We start from the raw sequence: 19,576 nt of genomic DNA on the forward strand, positions 1-19,576 counted from the left end.
AAGTTAACATATGTGATGTTCAACACTTCTTATAAGTGTTAAATTCAGTAAAGAAATTCAGTGTTTCAAAAGTGATTTTTCACTTAGAAGATATACACATCATTTGATCATGGGTGCCCAAACTTTTGCATACAAATGCACACATGACGTTCTTACTCTTAGCATTATTACTAAGTCATTTTAGTTTCATAGATTCATAATAATAACCTTTAAGAAATGTGAAATAACACTCTTAAATAATATAATGCTCATCATTTGCTCATCTTTACTTCTAATGTAAAAATGCACTCGAGTGTAGAAGTGTAACATACAAAATCAAATTTGCAATGCATCTCCTATATTTGTTTGTTGTTTAGCATCTTATATCTGAGCAGATATTGACTGAAGATATTTACTGACATTAATAATAAGCCGTGTTACCGTTTTGGTAAAGTCCCATTACAATTTCAACAGAGGAAATACTGGAATATGTACATGGTAGAGACAATTTTATAGAAAAAACACCAGCTTATATGGAATCATTGCAAGACATCAACAAATCAACACCAGCTTGTTTGGTTTTAGTTGTTTACTTTGATACCAAAATGTGTAGGAAAAAGAAATTCTGTACAGTAATGTATTGGCGTATTTAACAGCTAATGGCAGGATGTAGAAAAAAAAATAACCAAAAACAATTCACAAAACAATGTGTCGACAGAGTTCACGAGTATGAAGATGAATCCTCTCAGCAAGGAGAAGGGAAAGGTGGGCGGTAGACCGATGTGTTTGACTGTGATGGTGGAGAGGAGCCTAGAAGGACCTTAAAAAGCCTAAAAAGCGACCACGGTAGCCAATTTTTAAACTCTATTAACTCAATCTTCAGTAAAGTCTTCAGCTTCATTATGCTAATATTTACGGTTTAGCTGCACTTAGGAGAACATATACCAAAAGATCATGTATCTAACTTTAGTCAGCTTTACATAATACGTGGCGTTCCCATGATTCCAGACTCTCTCCTTATGTATGTGTTTCTATTCTGTCGTTGTTGTAAGAAAAACTACGCTCTTCGTTTCCCTTCTTTCGTAGGATAGCGGGGTTTATTCCAAGTAAGTCTGGACCATCTCTTTCGGCCCATTTTCTGAATGCTCTCAACGTAAATGTCAGCTGGTGATGTCTAACGATTTAAAACATATATGTAACCCAACAAATTGTGTTATGAGTTATGAGACCAACAGTATTACCAAATTCAACTCCGTACACTCTTGTGTACAAAGCATACAAGTGTTTTTTTCACTGCAGTGGCAGCGATGTGTGTGTGTGCGTGTTAGAACAGTTTTAATCCAGCCTTGAGTTTGCTGATGTCGTTGTGGGTCCACAACGGCCCGTCTGATCCGGTTCTGTTCTGCATCAGCCCGCTACAAACACAGACAGACACACACACACACAGGGTTACAGCAGGCCACAAATCACACCAAACCTGTCAAGTCCTTCTGTGGTCATGTCTTACCTTGTGTTGCCATGGGGAGGGGGAATCTGGTCCAGCTCCACCTGCTGGTCACACACGGTCATTGTGGAACACGTCTCCACCATCAGACAGGAGGGGTCCTCTGACTGACCCGGAACCTTTCCCAGCGGGTAGCGTTTCCAGGGTACCTTATCTAGAGGACAAGATAATGTAGGTATATATATATATATATATATATATATATATATATATATATATAGAGAGAGAGAGAGAGAGAGAGAGAGAGAATAGGACTCTCTGGAGCAGATAAGCATGTGCTTATGCCAGGTGTGGGCTAGAGTGCTACAGAGCTGTATTGAGCTGAGAAGCACTGGTAGTGTGTTCTCTGGAATGATGGTGCTTCATCCAATATCTCGGAGATGAGTTGGGGTTAAGGAGGGGTGGTGATCATCCAACATCCTGACCTCACTAATGTATCACAGCAATGCTCCAAAACCTAGACAGTTACTCCAACAGAAGCAGGATAAGCTCTTTTTTAAAAGAGTGCATCCTATCCCCAGTATCAGCAGGTCGGATTGTGCGGAGGCAGGGCTTAGCGAGAAGGCTTCTTCTGCTTGGTGTGACACTGCAGAAACCAACCAGAGGGTTAAACATGTGGAAGGTTGCTCACTGCTACGTAACATTGTGCATTAGTCAGGTCGGGAACCGCAAAAGTGCAATTCATCAGTATAAAATGGTTTTTGTTGGACCAAAAAAAACAAACAAAAAAATGCTACAAAGTGTATGTGGGTGAAATTTTTCAGAAGTAGTAGTAGTAGTAGTAGTAGAAATAGTACTGCACAACAGATCGTTTCAGCATCATAATCACAAGGTGCGCATGCGCAACAGTGACATTGCAAGACGGGCAATTTTATTTTGCTGTTTGTTACGGTTCTTATTTTCCATAACAGATCTACCAGAGGCAGATTTCTTTCTACCCACTATTGTATTATTAATAATGCACTAATATTTCCAAATATCATGACATAATGCCTGACTTCTTGTGAAATCTGGTGAACATTCCTGTATTTCTTAACCTCCCGATATGTATTGCAAAAAACAATTTCGAAATATCAGGCTTCCCCCCCCTCCCACAATATCATGCCCCAATACTTTTGTCTCAATAGTGTATATGCAGTCTTTCACTTTTTGACATGTCTAAATGTCATGATCCTACTGGTTTTCAATTCATTTCAATTCATTTAAAGTGTGTTGCCATACTAAAACAGACATGTTCGCACCGTTTACTGAAAGTGAAACAACTCTGACCCTCTATATTTCCACGAAGAAGCGTGTCCGATTACTCAAATGTATATTATTTGTATGTATGCCATTTGTTGTAACTGTAATAGTACACTTTTTGACAACCAGAATCTGATAAGGAAGAGCAATAAATAATGTGTTACCAAAAGGAGCCTATTTCAATGACCACTTCAGTGGACATGGTGCTTTCAGACACACAGTGTGGTGATACAGGGTCTGTGACGGGCTGCACAGAACGAGTTCCTGTGGCATGAGCCGAAAGGGGAGTTCTGACTGTAGGTCATCTGTAGAACCATGCGGTGAACTGTTAAGACAGTAATTGTGCACACAAGGTAGTCCTAGATCCTGTACTTACTTACTTAAAGGTTTTAAAATATCTATTTAAATATATAAACATTGTGGAAAGTTTGCAGTGTGCTTATCCTGCAACAATTCCACCTAAAAATAGTGCTGCGCTCATATTTTTGTGTGCGGAGGTTCTGCACCATTTAGGGTAGAACGGAAAATGCCAGAAAAAGATCGCTGATTAACTCAGGCCTCTTTGGAGCAGCTGTGTTTGTTTACAGCGTCATACATCTCCTCATTCTGAAGTTATGAGGTTATGTGACAAGATGGTTGCATTTCCGGAAGAACAGCTGACAAATGGGAACATTTCTCTGCTGTTTTGGAGAATACCGAGGACAACACTTCACTGGAGTGTATTTTGGGCATGGCGCTTAAAGGAGCCAATTCACGTAAAATTTATACAAATTGCCGGTGTCACTGTATTTAGGATGTGTTTGAGGGGTGCGCTGTGGGCTGGGTCAGGTCAGAAAAACTAGTGGAACTAAAGCTGATTGTTGCGCTAGGTGGGACTGTACCAACCAGGGACCCGCCACAGCAAATCCCACTGGTGTGACCACACCCACTAAAGGCTTAAACAACATAAACCAATAGACAGTTTTAGAAATTAACAGGTAGCGTTCAGTTTAAGAACAAAAAAACAGGGCCACGCCCACTTCTATAACTATCACCTCTATATCATTTGTAAGTACTGTACCTGTACACACACTCCATGGCGACCCCCGTAACACCGCATTTCTTTCCTGGACAGTTTCGGCACTCAAATACTCCTGCAGGTCCGTCGTGGGCGGGGCCTGTGCTGAGCCAGGCGTGTGGTTTGGAGAGTGGGCATGTCTGTTCTGCGTGGCTCTAGCCAGTCTCTCCCGAAGGCTCTCTAGAGTGTACACAGGTTGGGAGGAGTCCGTGTTGTTAGGTGAGCTGTCGCCGTGGTTACTCTGTGTGTAGATGCTGCAGAGGCGGAGCAAATTCTGTTGCGTTGCTAGGGGGAGGGGCTTCTCCATGTCGCTCAAAATGCTATAAAGAACAAAGAGGCTGTTAAGACGCTTTTAGACACTTCACTCGGTCAATCTTGCACTGAACGTCATTCATTACAGCTCATGTATATATATGTAATCGTAGCTTATAGAGGGTATGCACTGATGTCTCGCTGCCGCAGGAACACGCCCCCCTTTAGTCGGGCAGAGTGGCAAAACATTCTGCAGCATGGTTGAGTTTATTCGGGCGACAAATATCTGTACCAAACCACCAATGGTCCATGGACAGCAATGTGTAGCCAGTCCAGCTAATGTCCACTTAACTGAGGCTCAGATCACACCCGCTTATAGGATAAAACCAATGGGCTTTGTTTTGACTGTTTTAAGGCTGATTTAGTACTGGCTGGTGACTGGTTCATCCAGGTTTGCTAGCTTTCTCGGTTTTCTGCAAATTTCAGCAATCCTTTAGTTTCTCTTCTCTTTAGCTTTTGGCAGTCTGTAAGAGGAGAGCTCTGAATTCCTGCAGAATCTGTCTGTACAGTCCACCGTACAACAGCTCTTTCTCGTTTTTGTGTTAGCAGCATTCACACCGAACGCTAATGCTGCCACTCAGACTGACTTTTCGACAGGCGTGGCCACAGTGACAGAGTGTGCAGACTCTAAGCTTTCAATCCAGACCTCATCAGTAGAAGACAAGATGTTCTATAAAAATTAGACTTGAATGAAAAATTAATGTGATGTGTACTAAAAGAAGAAACATCCTTTATGTTTGATCATTCCTGAAATAAATAGGAATATAATTCTTTATATTATTAATGTACTTATTGTAAAATACTATAATCATATATATGTAACTATATGATGGAATTTAAAGGACCAGAAAAGTGATGGATCTATAGAGAGCAATAGAAAGAATGTAATGGTCAGATACAGTCAGGATTTGTGTGTGTGTGTGCGCGTGCATACGTATACGTACAGTTGAAGCAGGAATGGTGTTGCTGGACACGGTGCCTTCAGGCATGCAGTTATGAGTTCCTGCCACTGGAACGAAACTCTACTAACAAAAATCCTCTCCTCCATCATCTTCAGCTTTCTAATGGCTTTTGATTCACCTGGTACACACACACACACACACACACACACACACACACACACACGCACGCGCATGCACACAGAGAGAGACAGTGAATAAATTCTGCCCTCCCCCCTTTAGTTTCCTTAGTTTCAAACTGCTGCTACGAGGCTAATACAACACAAGTCTATGTCACCCTGCACCGTTAAATAAGGAGCTTTCCAAAGCCTTATTCCTAAAGGCAATGGTTCTTTACAGCACCCTGGTCAACTCAAAGAATGCCTAAATGGTTCTTCCGAGACTCCAAATGGAAATGTACCTCTTTACACCAGGCAAAAGGAGTTCTATAGAGTACTAAAAAGGACTATGAAAAGTGGAACCTTTTGGTCTCACATAGAACTGTTTTTCAAAGTGTCTTTCTAGAGCTTGTATATAAAGAACAACTTAACCAGGAAAATGCTTTTCTATCATAGTGCTATTCAGAACCACTGCCTTTACTAAAGAAGCCCTGAAGAACCTCTCTTGTTAAGGGTGTAAATGATTCATTATTTAATCCTCATATCTATCATCACACACAACAAACTGTTATTTACTTCTACTGTTGCAGCGCAGAATCTCAGAGATCCAGGCAGAAATGTAATGAGCCCTGTGATTGGTCGGCTCATTAGACAGCTCAGCAAATAGCTTCTCCAGGATAAGAGTGACAAACAAGGGCGAGTTCAGAACCTTCCACAAGGGAAACCAGAAACGCAGAAACACTCGCGGCACGCATGGAGCCCACAGGTCAAGCAGATCCTCTGAGACGTGGGAGAAGAGAGAGGGTGAGAGACAAAGAAAGAAGGAGAGAGTGAGAGAGAGCGAGAGAGACAGAGAGAGAGAGAAAAAAAAAAAAAGTGAGTGGAAGGTTAGCTTTATCTGAAGTTACTGGAGTCACTGTCTCTACTGTCCAGAGAAGGACTTCTACTAGATTTTGGAGCACTGCTGTGAAACTTTGATTGCATTCAGCGACTACAGCATTATTGAGGTCAGGATGTTGGATGATCATCACCACCAGGGGGCTTTAAATCCCTCTAACCCACACCTGGCATTAGACATGGCACCAATAACTTCATGTTTATCTGCTCAAGAGAGTCCTATTCTCTTGGCCATACTTCTGTACATTGATTAGACAAGCTTAGTGTGTGCATTTGCACATCAGTGTCAGCAATGGGTGCAACTTAAAGTTGAATGGATTCGTCCACAAACATTTGGACATGTAGGGTATTTTATTGCACGACGATTACAAATAAATAAAAGTGGTTAAAAGTCAGTTAGGTTTATGATTTCTCTTCTGCCGGCATTACTGGAACTAAAAAAGACTTCAGAGGTGTGCGTGTGTGTGTGCGCGTGTACCTGATGGGTCGATGCCCAGTCCTTCCAGCTGATCTGCTGTTGGGATCAGAAATCCATCTTGCACTAAAGCATCAATCAACATATCTCTGTAAAACACACACACACACACATACACACACAGCATGTGAGTCAAGTAAGTTACATATTTAATATGCTTTAGTAGAGATGTACAGTGTGATGTTTGAACTGTTTCTTTAAAAAGCAAAAAACAGACTTGTCAAAGCATTTCTTACACATCCCCTCTGCTACCCCCAACACACCCCCACACCCACCTGGATTCGGAGCTGAACTGTTTGATCTGAGCAAGGATCCAGCTGAGGTCTGAGCTGGCATCGGGCCAAGGTCCATGCACTGAGTTGCGCCTCAGCAACTCCTCATAAACCTACAGTAACACACATTATTTCATTATTTGATCACATGATTTCATTTTGGCAACATTATTAAACACCACTGTGGGTCGATACCTCATCAAACAAAAGATCTGCCTGCAAAGATTCACACTCTTTCATTATTTAATCATTTCAGTGCTTTCAAACGGAAGAAAACGAGTGGACATCTATTGCCAGCTAGTAACCCCTTGGCAACTTCATAGCAACTACCTGGTAACCACTTAGCAACACCATAGCAACCATCTAGGATACCATGGCAATCATGTAGCAAAGTGCCTAGAAGTTGCTTTAGCTGCACAACCACTCTGTTAGTTAATAAAAGACATTGGAGGCAATTCATCATGGATCAGTACCATAGCAACCACCTAGCAATACTAAAGCAACTCCTAGCAACCGAGATAAGACAAGGAGACTATATCCACCTTTGTGATTTGTATGGAAACACAGATGGAACTTGGCCTCGCTCTGTCAAACACACACAGTGACCGCGAGCACACCTGCCCAGAGCGATGGGCCTTGCTCAAGGGCTCAACAATAGCGGCTATCAAACCCACATTCCAATCATCGATAGGTCAGTGCTCAAACCGCTGAGCCATCGCTGCCACTCTAATATGGAGCTTATCGGCGAGGATGGGATTCGAACCTAGGCGTGCAGAGCACAATGAATTAGTAGTCCGTCACCTTAACCAATCACCCTCCACTTAGAAACACCACAGCAACCACCTGGGATACCATAGCAACCAGTATATTCATTATGGATCAGTGCACAGACATCCTGTATAGAACAAAGACGCATTGGTAATTATTATATTGATTCACAGCCGTCTGACTCGTAACGGACTCAAATCATGAGGGGCCTAGAGATTCCCGCCCCTATTATATAGCATAGAATAAAGTACTAGGATCTTTTCATCAATCATAATTAGAGTCTTTAATGTGCCGTAAACTAAAGCAAGTACAAGTGATCATTGCACCCCCCCAACCCCCCCCCCCCCAAACAGTGAAATGTTTTTTAATCAGTTGTAATCCAATTTCCTCAGGTTCTGTACATCAAAGGGAGTGCACCCCCCCCACACACACACACACTCAATATACCTCTCCCTCTCTTCCTGTCTGTTTTCCTCCTCTCTCTTATCCTCACCCTTGCTCTCCCCCCTCTCTCTCTCTCTGTCATGTCTTTCTCTCCCTTCATGTTTCTTACAATTCCTTTCCCTCTCCCTCCCTCCAGCCCCCCTCTCTCTCTTTTCCTGTAGTTCTTGTTCTCCCAATTCCTTCACTCTCCCTCTCCTCTCCCCATCCCTCTCTCAGGGTCACTCTTTTCTCTCCATCCCTCCCTCATACTCATCCCTCTCGCCCTGCTCCCCCCCCCCCCCCCCCCCCCCATGTTTCTCTCTCTCTTTCTCTCTCTCTCTGTCTCCGTCTCTCTGCCGCCTACACATTGAGCGTCATAAGGGGAACCACACTTATTGGCTGTGCATATCGCCCACGGCAACCGGAGTAAATGCACTTAAGGGGTTTCACTGGAGGGAGTGAGAAACTGAGGGAGGGGGCGAGAGACATAAAGAAAGACTAAGGCCGTGGAATACAGAGACAAAAGGAGGACCAGAGGGTGGTGTTTGTGCGTGTGTGTGTGTATTAAAACACTTGTGTGTCGTGATCAGTTTAAGGTGCATGTGGGACATCTTGACTGTTCTTTCATCGCAAGAACTGACTCACGCTTTGCTCACGGTCTCCACTTTACTTTATTATCTGGAAAAACATCTTTTTAAAGACGCAGTTCAGCCACCAGACCAATGCCCCCACCCTAAACGTAGTAGATCAGGCTAGACAAGAAGTGGCGGTAGAGGTTTACTTTTTGGTTTTTATACTGGAGCTGTATGTTAGGCTAATGTAGCTAACAAGTAGTAAAAGCTTATGCGCCGGCTTTTAGCACTGTCCTAATTTGTACTCTGTGCTTCAGTCCCATCATGTTTACAGAGAACAGAGAGTCATCCAGGTTCAGAAACCACGTAAGCAAGTCTATTAGAGGTAAATGAACACCTCCACACAGTTTGAGGAGAGTGTGTGATGATTCAGCCACAAGGCTAAATGGTGGTTTCTTGTTAGCTAGCTTTGTCTACTAAACATCTGGTGGCTCGGTGGTTAGAGTTCTGGGCTATTGATGACAGGGTTGTGGGTTCGACACCCGGGCTCGGCAAGCTGCCACTGTTGGGCCCTTGAGCAAGGCCCTTCACCCTCTCTGCTCCCTGGGTGCCACAGCAATGGCTGCCCACCGCTCACTGTGTGTGTTTCACTGGTGTGTATGTGTGTGTTTACTGCACGGCTGGGAATAAAAGCGGAAGCCAAATTCCATCTGTGTCCATCACAAATGGTAAATATAATGGTATATATATCTTGTCTTCTCTTATAAATAAGCTAACTTTAGGCCACCAAAAATGTCTTGACTGATACGTGCCATGTTTCTGTTGGTTTTTTTTGGTTTGTATACACCTAAACATCTTCTATAAGCTACGTAATAAGAAGCGGAAGCTGTGTTAGCAAGGCTTTGTTAACCTATTCACTACTGACATTCACTACTGAACCGACTGCATAACGGCTAGAGGAACAACTGAAAGATTCATCACTAAGAACTCAAACAGCACAACAACATGGCTGACTACCTCTGCAGTCAACGGTTTTTCTAACAGGGAGAGGCCGAGGATGAAGCTCTAGTCGTCAAACGATTCACTGCTTTCAGCAGCACATATGCATGAGCGTACCGCCCTCACGAGGACAGATGTGGAATTACACAGTCAGTATAAGGTTGATTCCCGATTCCAGAAACTATTTTCCTTTGCTTTGTTCTATACAGCCTATCTACAGATGCTCCGATGGTTTACACACTATCTGGTGATCACTAAAGTAGTGAATAGCAATAGCCAGGTATGAAAACTCATGCAGTGGGGTACGGCAGCATCATAACTATGCTTTTAGAACTGGAAGACCAGAACCAGACGGTTCCTGAGACAGCTTCTACACCCAAGCAATTAGGCTGCTGAACAGACAATAGCACAGTGTACCGATCCACCGTCCACAAGCTGTCTCACCGGTCTCATCACACCTCCACCCCATACAAACACAGTCTGCACAAGCTCTCTCACCGGTCTCATCACTCCTCCACCCCATACAAACACAGTCTGCACAAGCTATCTCACTGGTCTCATCACACCTCCAACCCAATACAAACACATTCCCCCCTTTCTTGTGGTTTTATTATGCACTAAATAGACAAAAGTATTGGGACACCTGTTCATTCATATAAATAGTGATGAAAACATTTCAATTATATCAAAGTGTTCATTTAAATTGCCTTAGTTGCTTTAAACCCATGCAATATTGTTAATATTAATGAGAGTGTGTGTATAATGTGTGTAGATGCAGATGCGCAGATGGTCACAGCAACAACCCAGCCAATGGATCAGTTATCAGTAGTGATTACAAAGCTACAAAACACTGCTGAACCAACTGTACTGAAAAATGGTTTAGTGGTTTGAAGCATTTGACACCTTGCTCCACGCTGCCACCTACTGTCCAGTTCAATTTCCTACAGTGAAATTTCCTTCAGTCTCCTTCTGATGTCACGTTTCCTCCAAAGCTTATTCATACAAGTAATGTGTAAAAATCACTGACATACTGTTGACAAAGAAACTAATAATAATAAAAAAGAAACGTATTACCTTAGCTAATTTACATTTACTTATTACATTAACATCATGCAAAGATCATCAACTTACTTCTCCCTCGAATTTGGGATAGTTTCATAGTACACTTTTGAACTTCCTCTGGCTAAATGAGCATCAATGGGTACAAATATTTAGATATTATTTTTGATATGCATTATTTTATTTTATCAGTGTACAAACAGGGTGTAAATAATGTATAAAACCACCTAGCGAAATTATAAACCTGGGGTATTTGAACTTTTACAGCGCTATCAGCAATGTATCAAAGCTTCATTGACTGTTTTTTTTATGTGACTAGCATTTTCACACATCACTTCTGCTGGAGAAGGGGCATGGGGTACATTAATAATTCATTAATCAAGACGAGGCACCTAGTTTGGCATTCGCACCAGGCCCGAGTTTCGCCTTTATCCATTAGTTAGTTGCTAACTGCTGCGTGGTCAGCTATATTATGGACTTTCGGACTGGGGCAGTGGCGCAGTTAATGTGTGCGATGCTTTGCTGCTGCAGAAAAATTAAGATGTGCTTATTTTTTTTTGGGGGGGGGGGGGGGGGGGGAATCTTTCTTGTTGTTTTTTTTATGCACTACATGGACAAAAGTATTGGGACACTGCTGCTGTTGGAGTAACTGTCTCTACTGTCTAGGGAAGACTTTCCACTTGATTTTGGAGCATTGCTGTGAGGATTCGATTGCATTCAGCGACAAGAGCATTAGTGAGATCAGGATGCTGGATGGTCACCACCACATCTCATCCCCAACTCAACCCAGAAGTATCGGATGGGGAAGTATCTATTGTCAATACTTATCTACTTATCTGTGGGGTACTACTCTAAACTGCCCCCATTGCTGACATAGATGCGCAAATGCACACACACACACACAGCTTGTCTAGTCTGAAGCAGATAAACATGAACCCACTGGCTCCATGCCTAATGCCAGGCATGGGTTGGAGGGGAATAAAGCCTCCCACAGCACTGAGCTGTGGAGCAGCGAAACGGTCTATTCTGGAAAGAGGGTGATCAATCTAATTCCAGTGGATGGATCCAGTTGTGGAGGCAGAATGGTGATTATCCAACATTCTGCCCGTACTAACACTCTTGTTGCTGAATGTAATCAAATCCTCACAGCAAATGCTCCAAAATCTAGCAGACTGTAGAGTAAACTACTAAATCTCAGGCAGAAGATAGATTTGCAGTCCACTCCTCTATAAACAAACGCTTTTCACTGTGGACTTCTATATATGTATATATTTTTTGTAGTAAGCAATTTTGAACATTTTACTTGTATAAATATTACCCTACTGTTGTCGATTAGCCAAATGTTTTTTGATGAGCATACACACTGCTACTGCGAGTCTAAATGAGGTCACTTTTGTCATAGAATTGTTTTCCTCTCTGTGATTGGATCACAGGAAAGGAAAGTAGATCACGCAAAGACAGACTGGGAACTGCTGGAGGGAAACCGCCTATTGAGTACCCGTGCTATAAGGTATCAAATGCAAATCCAAGTAAAAATAAAAAGCAGATTTATAAATGCAGCAGTTCAGAGTCACCTAAACCACCTAAATGTTTTTCTGGAGTTCAATAAACACATCCTCATATACTGGCCTCAGATATCAGACTCACCTAAACAACTATTCATTGCCATTAAGTCTTCTTTACCGAAACCGATATGACTACAATGTCAGCATATGTATCTAAATGAACTGAAGTTATGGTGCGAGTGTGTATTCTTTACCTGAAACTGTTCTCGTTCATAATGAATGAGCAGATCTCTTGCCTTCTCTGCACAGAAAAAAAGAAAGCAGCAGGAGGTTAGCAAAAAATCTAATGCACCCAGTTTCCTCCTTTATTCTCAGCTTTACGCTAATGTAGCTAACTGGTATTAGAATTGTATTTATTTATTTATTCATAATTCCCCTTTTGTGCAACACTTGTTTGCTCCTTGCATAATTCCAGATGTTTATTCCATAGTCCTGCTGTCTTCACTGTTTGTCTAAAACAGGGAAACAGTAACTAATAGTAGGTTTTAGTAGTAAACAAACAGAATCTTCATTCTGGGAAAACTCTTCCAACTCATTTCTCACAGAAACCACACTGTTCTCCACAGAGCTCTCCTCAAACAGCTCAGTCTTGAGAAAAAAAAACAGTTTAATGATGTAAGAGCCTGGCTTCTGTTTAATCAGCAGGTATTTTGAAAACTGTATTTTTGTGCAGTTCTGGACTGAGAGGTAAATAATGAGAGGAAGAGGAAGAGACTGCTTTCGTTCGTTTGTTCTGACAATAGTCTTTATTCTCCACAGGCTGTAGTTATGCACTAGTGTTTGTTTTGCTCCTTATTTACTGTTCTATTTTCTTTCAGTTAGTGGTCATCATTGGTCCAGGAACTAATCGTAAGCTGTTGTCAAATTTATGTTATTGTATTATAGTTTATTTATATAAACTGAACAGACATTATGTGTAGTAACATTGTTTCTATATTTAATGTCTTTGTTTGCTGTTTATAATTTGTTATAAAATAAGTTTATAATTGAAACTATTGCATTGTGTTTTATTATTAAAGTACTAGGACATTACTAATAAATATGAAGCATTTGAAAGTTGTATGAAATTATTTTGTATTAGACTTTTGTTTCCCATTTGTCATAAGCTGTTTATTAAATTATAGCTATATATATTTTGTATAATTATTTCCTGAAACCTGTACTATATAAGTGAATCTTTCATTGAATGAATAAATCAATCAATAAATATTCTTATTATTAAACCACTATTACCAAACAACACATTATTATTGTTTCTTTATTCTGAAATAACTGCTATTTTGGCATTATTACTACTTTATTATTATAAAGATAATGATATATATTATAATAGTTTATATAATAAAGATAAGAAGAATTGGTCATTGATCATTATTGTTTCTCACTCTCTCATACTCACTGTGTCCCTCTATCTCTCTCTGTCTCCTTGCCCTTTCTTCCTCATGCTTTTTGCTTCTCTCCTCTTCGTCCTCCTCATCCTCAGATGAAGAGCTCCAGTCTTCTATCAGACGGCCGTTCAGCTGCCGGGACCAGTACTCCTGCCGGAGCCAATTTAACACAAACTCACACCCTACACACACACACACACACACACACACACACACACACACACACACACACAATGTATATATTTAAAAGGCCTGTTAAATATTTAACGTATACTTCCAATTTAGCCACTCCCACTTTCGTGTCAACTTAAATTTTTAGCTCTACAGTAAGAGCCAATAAATGTAGTGCCGATGTGTAAACAGGCCTGTATATTTTAATAATGTAAATACAGACCAACAACCGTCAACCTGCAGGATTACAGTGATAAACAATATTCCTGTGATCCAGATCCAGTTCTGAAGTTTCATGTGAGAGTTAGAGACCTGATAGTTAGAGTCTTACCCTTGATGGTGATATAACTGCCATATACGTACCAACTGGACTAGGTTGAGTTATCCCTGAATCATTTAGAATAATAACTAAACTGTGTACAGATGGCATTAGCACTGTTGTTGTCTTCTGCTTCTCCACCTGGTTGGAAGCCCAAATATTACAAAACTGTTACGTTTGGGCCTCATTTCTAAACAAGGAGGAGAGGGCAATCAACCAATCTGTATCTTCGCTCAGAAGTCCACTAAGGGGGGCGGGGCGCAGTTTATCAGTTAATCTGTTTGTTTCTATTGTTGACGTTCATAGTGACTGGTTGTTAAAATGATGGCTAAATGAAGAGGAAGCAGTTAAAAGTAACATCACATGGCACATGAACGAGAACGAAAGAACAAAAACAGACAAAATGCTTCCGTGTGTCTCACCTTTCCTGCACCATTTGAGTGACGGCAGTTTGTGGTGCGTCATGTCGTGCCTCAGGTTCACAATCCACTCTGGAATATTTAACTGAGAAAAAAAAAAGAGAGGGACTGGAGTTGTTTGGTGCTACTTTAGTTACACTAAAGGTTACACTGCTGCTATGAGGCTAATGTAGCTTACAAGTAATTTAAGCCCACACTGCACCATTAGCATAAGGCTATATGCATGTCTAAATCATCACCAACTGTGAGGAGATGGTTAGCAATCTCTAATAGACAGATTCAAACTTCTAGCCTCTGATATAAAGGCAAACAAAATTTGATTTGCACAGAAATTGACAATACCATGCAAATCCAATGGCTTACAGCCTAAGGTTTCTCAGTGATATGCATGCTTGTCAAATTACAAATGACAGTATTTACTCTAATAGCAATTAGCATATATTCTCTGTGGGACTGCATTTACCAAACCATGGCACTCACACTACGACAGTTCGAAAAAGATGGACAGTTCGTAAACCTGTACGGTTAGCTAGAATGTCATTTGATGGCCGTGAATTGTAAAATTTATAACATGTCACGTGAGAAACATTATTAAGAATTATTATTATTAAACATAATTTAAAAATGTTAACTTGTTGAACACCCTGAAGTTAATTATTATGTTAATAATGCATATAACAATCATAATAACAATAATAACACTTAATGCAGAACCTGTTTTAATTTGCATTATCAGTTTTAAATAAATATATATCAAAATATTTTATTTTTATTTTATAAATAATTATTTTATTTCCAAATGAAATATTTTAATTGATTATTTGATGACAGTTTAGTACTGTATAGATCTATTGAGTCCCATAACGTTCCATTTTAGGGTCTATTAAAACTATTATTTTATTGAATTATTGAAACTAATGCAGTGAGAAGTAATGAGGTAGAAGAACTGAAGTGTTGGCCTATGTACAGGTTTTATGAACTGAGCAATATTTTGTTAAAGGATCATTTGACTTCTTGTTTGAGAAAATAATGTCTATAAAACTTGCTTACAAAGAGCGGAATTTCTGATTTAAAGACAGTGACACCCGTCCTAAGAATGTAAAATCTAGTGCTGCAGTTTGAGTTTATCGCTAGTCTCAATGAGTGACTGTACAGGTGCTATTCTGCACTGTCTGCTGAAAACACACCATCAAAAAAACGGACTTACCTTGCCGGCTAGACGCCGAAGTGGTTTGGCCGTTTTTCCCTGCTGTCGCTCCAGTATAATATTAACAAACCTAAACACACACATAAACACAATCCATAAAATCCTTTGTTATCAATATCATACATAATTTCTTCTGAAAAGGAACATGTACATTAGAGAACATCAGTTAGGTCTGGTACTGATGTTAGATTAGTTGTGGCACACCAACTCACCCCAAAGGCATGTCTGGATACTTTAGGACACAGTGTTTATCATTACACATACACACCTGGTCAGTGCCATGCTGTACAGCAGAACCAGGTCATCGCCCTCTAGTTTGCCAGTGCTATCCAGAACACGACAGCGTACCAGGTTAGCAGTGCTCTCCACCGCCACGGGAGTATTGTTCCCAAACCTACAGCACAAACACAACAACTACCGTCAGCCTGCTCAGAAGACTGTGATCAGTCTGACTTGAAGGTGAATCGTAGATCAGTGTTTTCCAGCTCGTCCTGAAGCTCTCCTGCACTGCATCTCGCCTTCTAGCCACAGCCGCCTCGCCCCTCTCAACCCCCATCCCTGTCCTACCCATCCCTCTCCACCTTCTACCTGCCAGTCTCCCCCTCTATCAAACTTCTACCCTCCTGTCTCCCCCTCTATCAAACTTCTGCCCGCCAGTCTCCCCATCTATCCACCTTCTGCCCGCCAGTCTCCCCATCTATCCACCTTCTGCCCGCCAGTCTCCCCCTCTATCCACCTTCTGCCCGCCAGTCTCCCCCTCTATCCACCTTCTGCCCGCCAGTCTCCCCCCTCTATCCACCTTCTGCCCGCCAGTCTCCCCCTCTATCCACCTTCTGCCCGCCAGTCTCCCCCTCTATCCACCTTCTGCCCTCCCGTCTCCCTCTCTATCCAACTTCTACCCGCCAGTCTCCCCCTCTATCCACCTTCTGCCCGCCAGTCTCCCCCTCTATCCACCTTCTGCCCACCAGTCTCCCCGTCTATCCACCTTCTGCCCACCAGTCTCCCCGTCTATCCACCTTCTGCCCACCAGTCTCCGCCTCTATCCACCTTCTGCCCACCAGTCTCCGCCTCTATCCACCTTCTGCCCACCAGTCTCCGCCTCTATCCACCTTCTGCCCACCAGTCTCCGCCTCTATCCACCTTCTGCCCACCAGTCTCCCTCTCTATCCACCTTCTGCCCACCAGTCTCCCTCTCTATCCACCTTCTGCCCACCAGTCTCCCTCTCTATCCACCTTCTGCCCACCAGTCTCCCTCTCTATCCACCTTCTGCCCACCAGTCTGCCCATCTATCCACCTTCTACCTGCCAGTCTCCGCCTCTATCCACCAGTCTCCCCGTCTATCCACCTTCTGCCCACCAGTCTCCCCGTCTATCCACCTTCTGCCCACCAGTCACCCCCTCTATCCACCTTCTGCCCACCAGTCTCCCCCTCTATCCACCTTCTGCCCACCAGTCTCCCCCTCTATCCACCTTCTGCCCACCAGTCTCCCTCTCTATCCACCTTCTGCCCACCAGTCTCCCCCTCTATCCACCTTCTGCCCACCAGTCTCCCCCTCTATCCACCTTCTGCCCACCAGTCTCCCCCTCTATCCACCTTCTGCCCACCAGTCTCCCCGTCTATCCACCTTCTGCCCACCAGTCTCCGCCTCTATCCACCTTCTGCCCACCAGTCTCCCTCTCTATCCACCTTCTGCCCACCAGTCTCCCCCTCTATCCACCTTCTGCCCACCAGTCTCCCCCTCTATCCACCTTCTGCCCACCAGTCTCCCCCTCTATCCACCTTCTGCCCACCAGTCTCCCCCTCTATCCACCTTCTGCCCACCAGTCTCCCCCTCTATCCATGTCCTCCTCACCCGACCCATCCATCTTGCCAGCTATCTCGGTCCTACCTGCCCTCTGGCCTTTCTAAGCCCGCTGCTCTCGCCCTCTATCTACTTGCCCCTTTTGCCCCCTCCCCATCCTACTCACCCATCTTCCAGTCCCTGCTACCCCTCCATCCTTTCAACCCGTCTCTCCTACCTACCTATGGTATTTAAGAGCCCCTAGCACCCTATGACCACTAAATAATTGCGCCTTCACCCTGCAACTACCCCTCTGCCCCACTTTTGCCCTCTTTGTTTCGCTACTTCCCTCCAGCGCCATTAGCTAGCACTGCATCTAATGCCCATCACCCTGTTCTCCCCGTCCCCCTACCTGCCCCTCCATGCGCTCAGTCTGTGCAGCGCGTGAGTCTGCAGCGCCGCCTGTCCGGAGTGCAGGTTCTCGAGCAGCTGCTCCCACTCCGCGCGACTCATCCAGGCCACAACGTGCCGCAGCTTCTGCTTCTGCTTCATCCTCTCAGCGCCAGCGGGGCAACAGAACACACACCGGGGCAACAGAACACACACCGGGGCAGAAGCGGCGACAAACCGGGACGGAAGAATGGAGCAACACGGAAAATAACAACACCTCCGGGGCTGCCGGCGCGTCTGTCAAACGGTCCCCCGGAAAACGGTTCCCTGAACTATAGTTCCCCTTGCCAGTCATTCAAGCGTATGCGTGTTAGATTTCGGGACATTTACTTTAGGATTAAAAAGAGAAGTGCTGCCAATAGAATAGGACTCTCTGGGGCAGATAAACATAAACCAACTGGCCCCATGCTTAATTCCAGGCGTGGACTAGAGGGACAAAAAGCCCCTCAGCATTCAGCTGTGGAGCAGTGCAACTGGGTTCTCTGGAATGATGGCGCTCCATCAAGGACTTTAGGGAGGAAGTGGGGGTGATAATCCAATATCATGACCTCAGTTATTCAGTCTAGAATCTAGTAGAAAGCCTTCCCCAAAAAGACAGTTTCTCCAACCAAAACAAAAACTCTTTTTTATACCCTTGCTTTTAGAAGAAACTATGAAGAAACAGGAGTCCCAGTTTGTACATTTTGCTAAGAAACCCTTTTTTGTATATACAGGTGCTGGTCATTAAATTAGAATATCATGAAAAAGCCTATTTATTTTAGTAATTCCATTCAAAAAGTGAAACTTGTATATTATATTCATTCATTACACACAGACTGATATATTTCAAGTGTTTATTTCTTTTCATTTTGATGGGTATAACTGACAACTAATGAAATCCCAAATTCAGTATCTCAGAAAATTAGAATATTACTTATTTTTAGAAATGTTGGCCAAATGAAAAGTATGAGCATGAAAAGTATGAGCATGTACAGCACTCAATACTTAGTGGGGGCTCCTTTAGCCTGGATTACTGCAGCATTGTGGCGTGGCATGGAGTCGATCAGTCTGTGGCACTGCTCAGGTGTTATGAGAGCCCAGGTTGCTCTGATAGTGGCCCTCTATCTTCTGCATTGTTGGGTCTGGTGTATCGTATCTTCCTCTTCACAGTACCCCATAGATTTTCTATGGGGTTAAGGTCAGGCAAGTTTGCTGGCCAATTAAGAACAGGGATACAATGGTCTTTAAACCAGATACTGGTAGCTTTGGCACTGTGTGCAGGTGCCAAGTCCTGTTGGAAAATGAAATCTGCATCTCCATAAAGTTGGTCAGCAGCAGGAAGCATGAAGTGCTCTAAAACTTCCTGGTAGATGGCTGCGTTGACCTTGGACCTCAGAAAACACAGTGGACCAACACCAGCAGATGACATGGCACCCCAAACCATCACTGACTGTGGATACTATACACTGGACTTCAAACAATGTGGATTCTGTGCATCTCCTCTCTTCCTCCAGACTCTGGGACCTTGATTTCCAAAGGAAATGCAAAATTTAGTTTCATCAGAGAACATAACTTTGGACCACTCAGCAGCAGTCCAGTCTTTTTTTGTTTTTAGCCCAGATGAGACGCTTTTGACGCTGTCTCTTGTTCAAGAGTGACTTGACACAAGGAATGTGACAGC

At 42.9% G+C, this 19,576-nt stretch overlaps 1 protein-coding gene across 2 annotated transcripts; it reads right to left on the reverse strand.

The window, feature by feature from the left end:
* Positions 1-27: 27 nt before the first annotated feature.
* On the reverse strand, positions 28-18,139 carry las1l (LAS1 like ribosome biogenesis factor). Of its 2 annotated transcripts, XM_072676622.1 has the most exons (13): positions 17,879-18,139; positions 15,954-16,079; positions 15,686-15,755; positions 14,482-14,563; positions 13,581-13,751; positions 12,376-12,422; positions 6,799-6,908; positions 6,527-6,612; positions 5,728-5,931; positions 5,039-5,174; positions 3,786-4,102; positions 1,487-1,637; positions 28-1,394 (listed from the first exon to the last, which is right to left on the reverse strand). In XM_072676622.1, the coding sequence occupies exons 1-13, from the start codon at positions 18,016-18,018 to the stop codon at positions 1,304-1,306; spliced, it is 1,731 nt and encodes a 576-aa protein (XP_072532723.1). In that variant the 5' UTR covers positions 18,019-18,139; the 3' UTR covers positions 28-1,303. The 2 variants fall into 2 exon arrangements, with proteins under 2 accessions (XP_072532723.1, XP_072532724.1); XM_072676623.1 differs by lacking the exons at positions 28-1,394; positions 1,487-1,637 and adding an exon at positions 1,674-2,069.
* Positions 18,140-19,576: the final 1,437 nt, after the last annotated feature.

Source organism: Salminus brasiliensis, chromosome 1, assembly GCF_030463535.1.
Source record: "Salminus brasiliensis chromosome 1, fSalBra1.hap2, whole genome shotgun sequence".
NCBI classification, from domain to species: Eukaryota; Metazoa; Chordata; class Actinopteri; order Characiformes; family Bryconidae; genus Salminus; species Salminus brasiliensis.

Excerpts from the sequence above, each read along its gene's own strand:
- las1l (XM_072676622.1), bottom strand. The coding sequence starts at position 18,018 with ATGAAGCAGAAGCAGAAGCTGCGGCACGTTGTGGCCTGGATGAGTCGC. Across the intron at positions 15,756-15,953 it reads TACAGCATGGCACTGACCAG|GTTTGTTAATATTATACTGG; the intron begins GTGTGTATGTGT and ends GTGTGTGTTTAG. Across the intron at positions 13,752-14,481 it reads ACTCAAATGGTGCAGGAAAG|GGTGTGAGTTTGTGTTAAAT; the intron begins GTGAGACACACG and ends GTGTGTGTGTAG.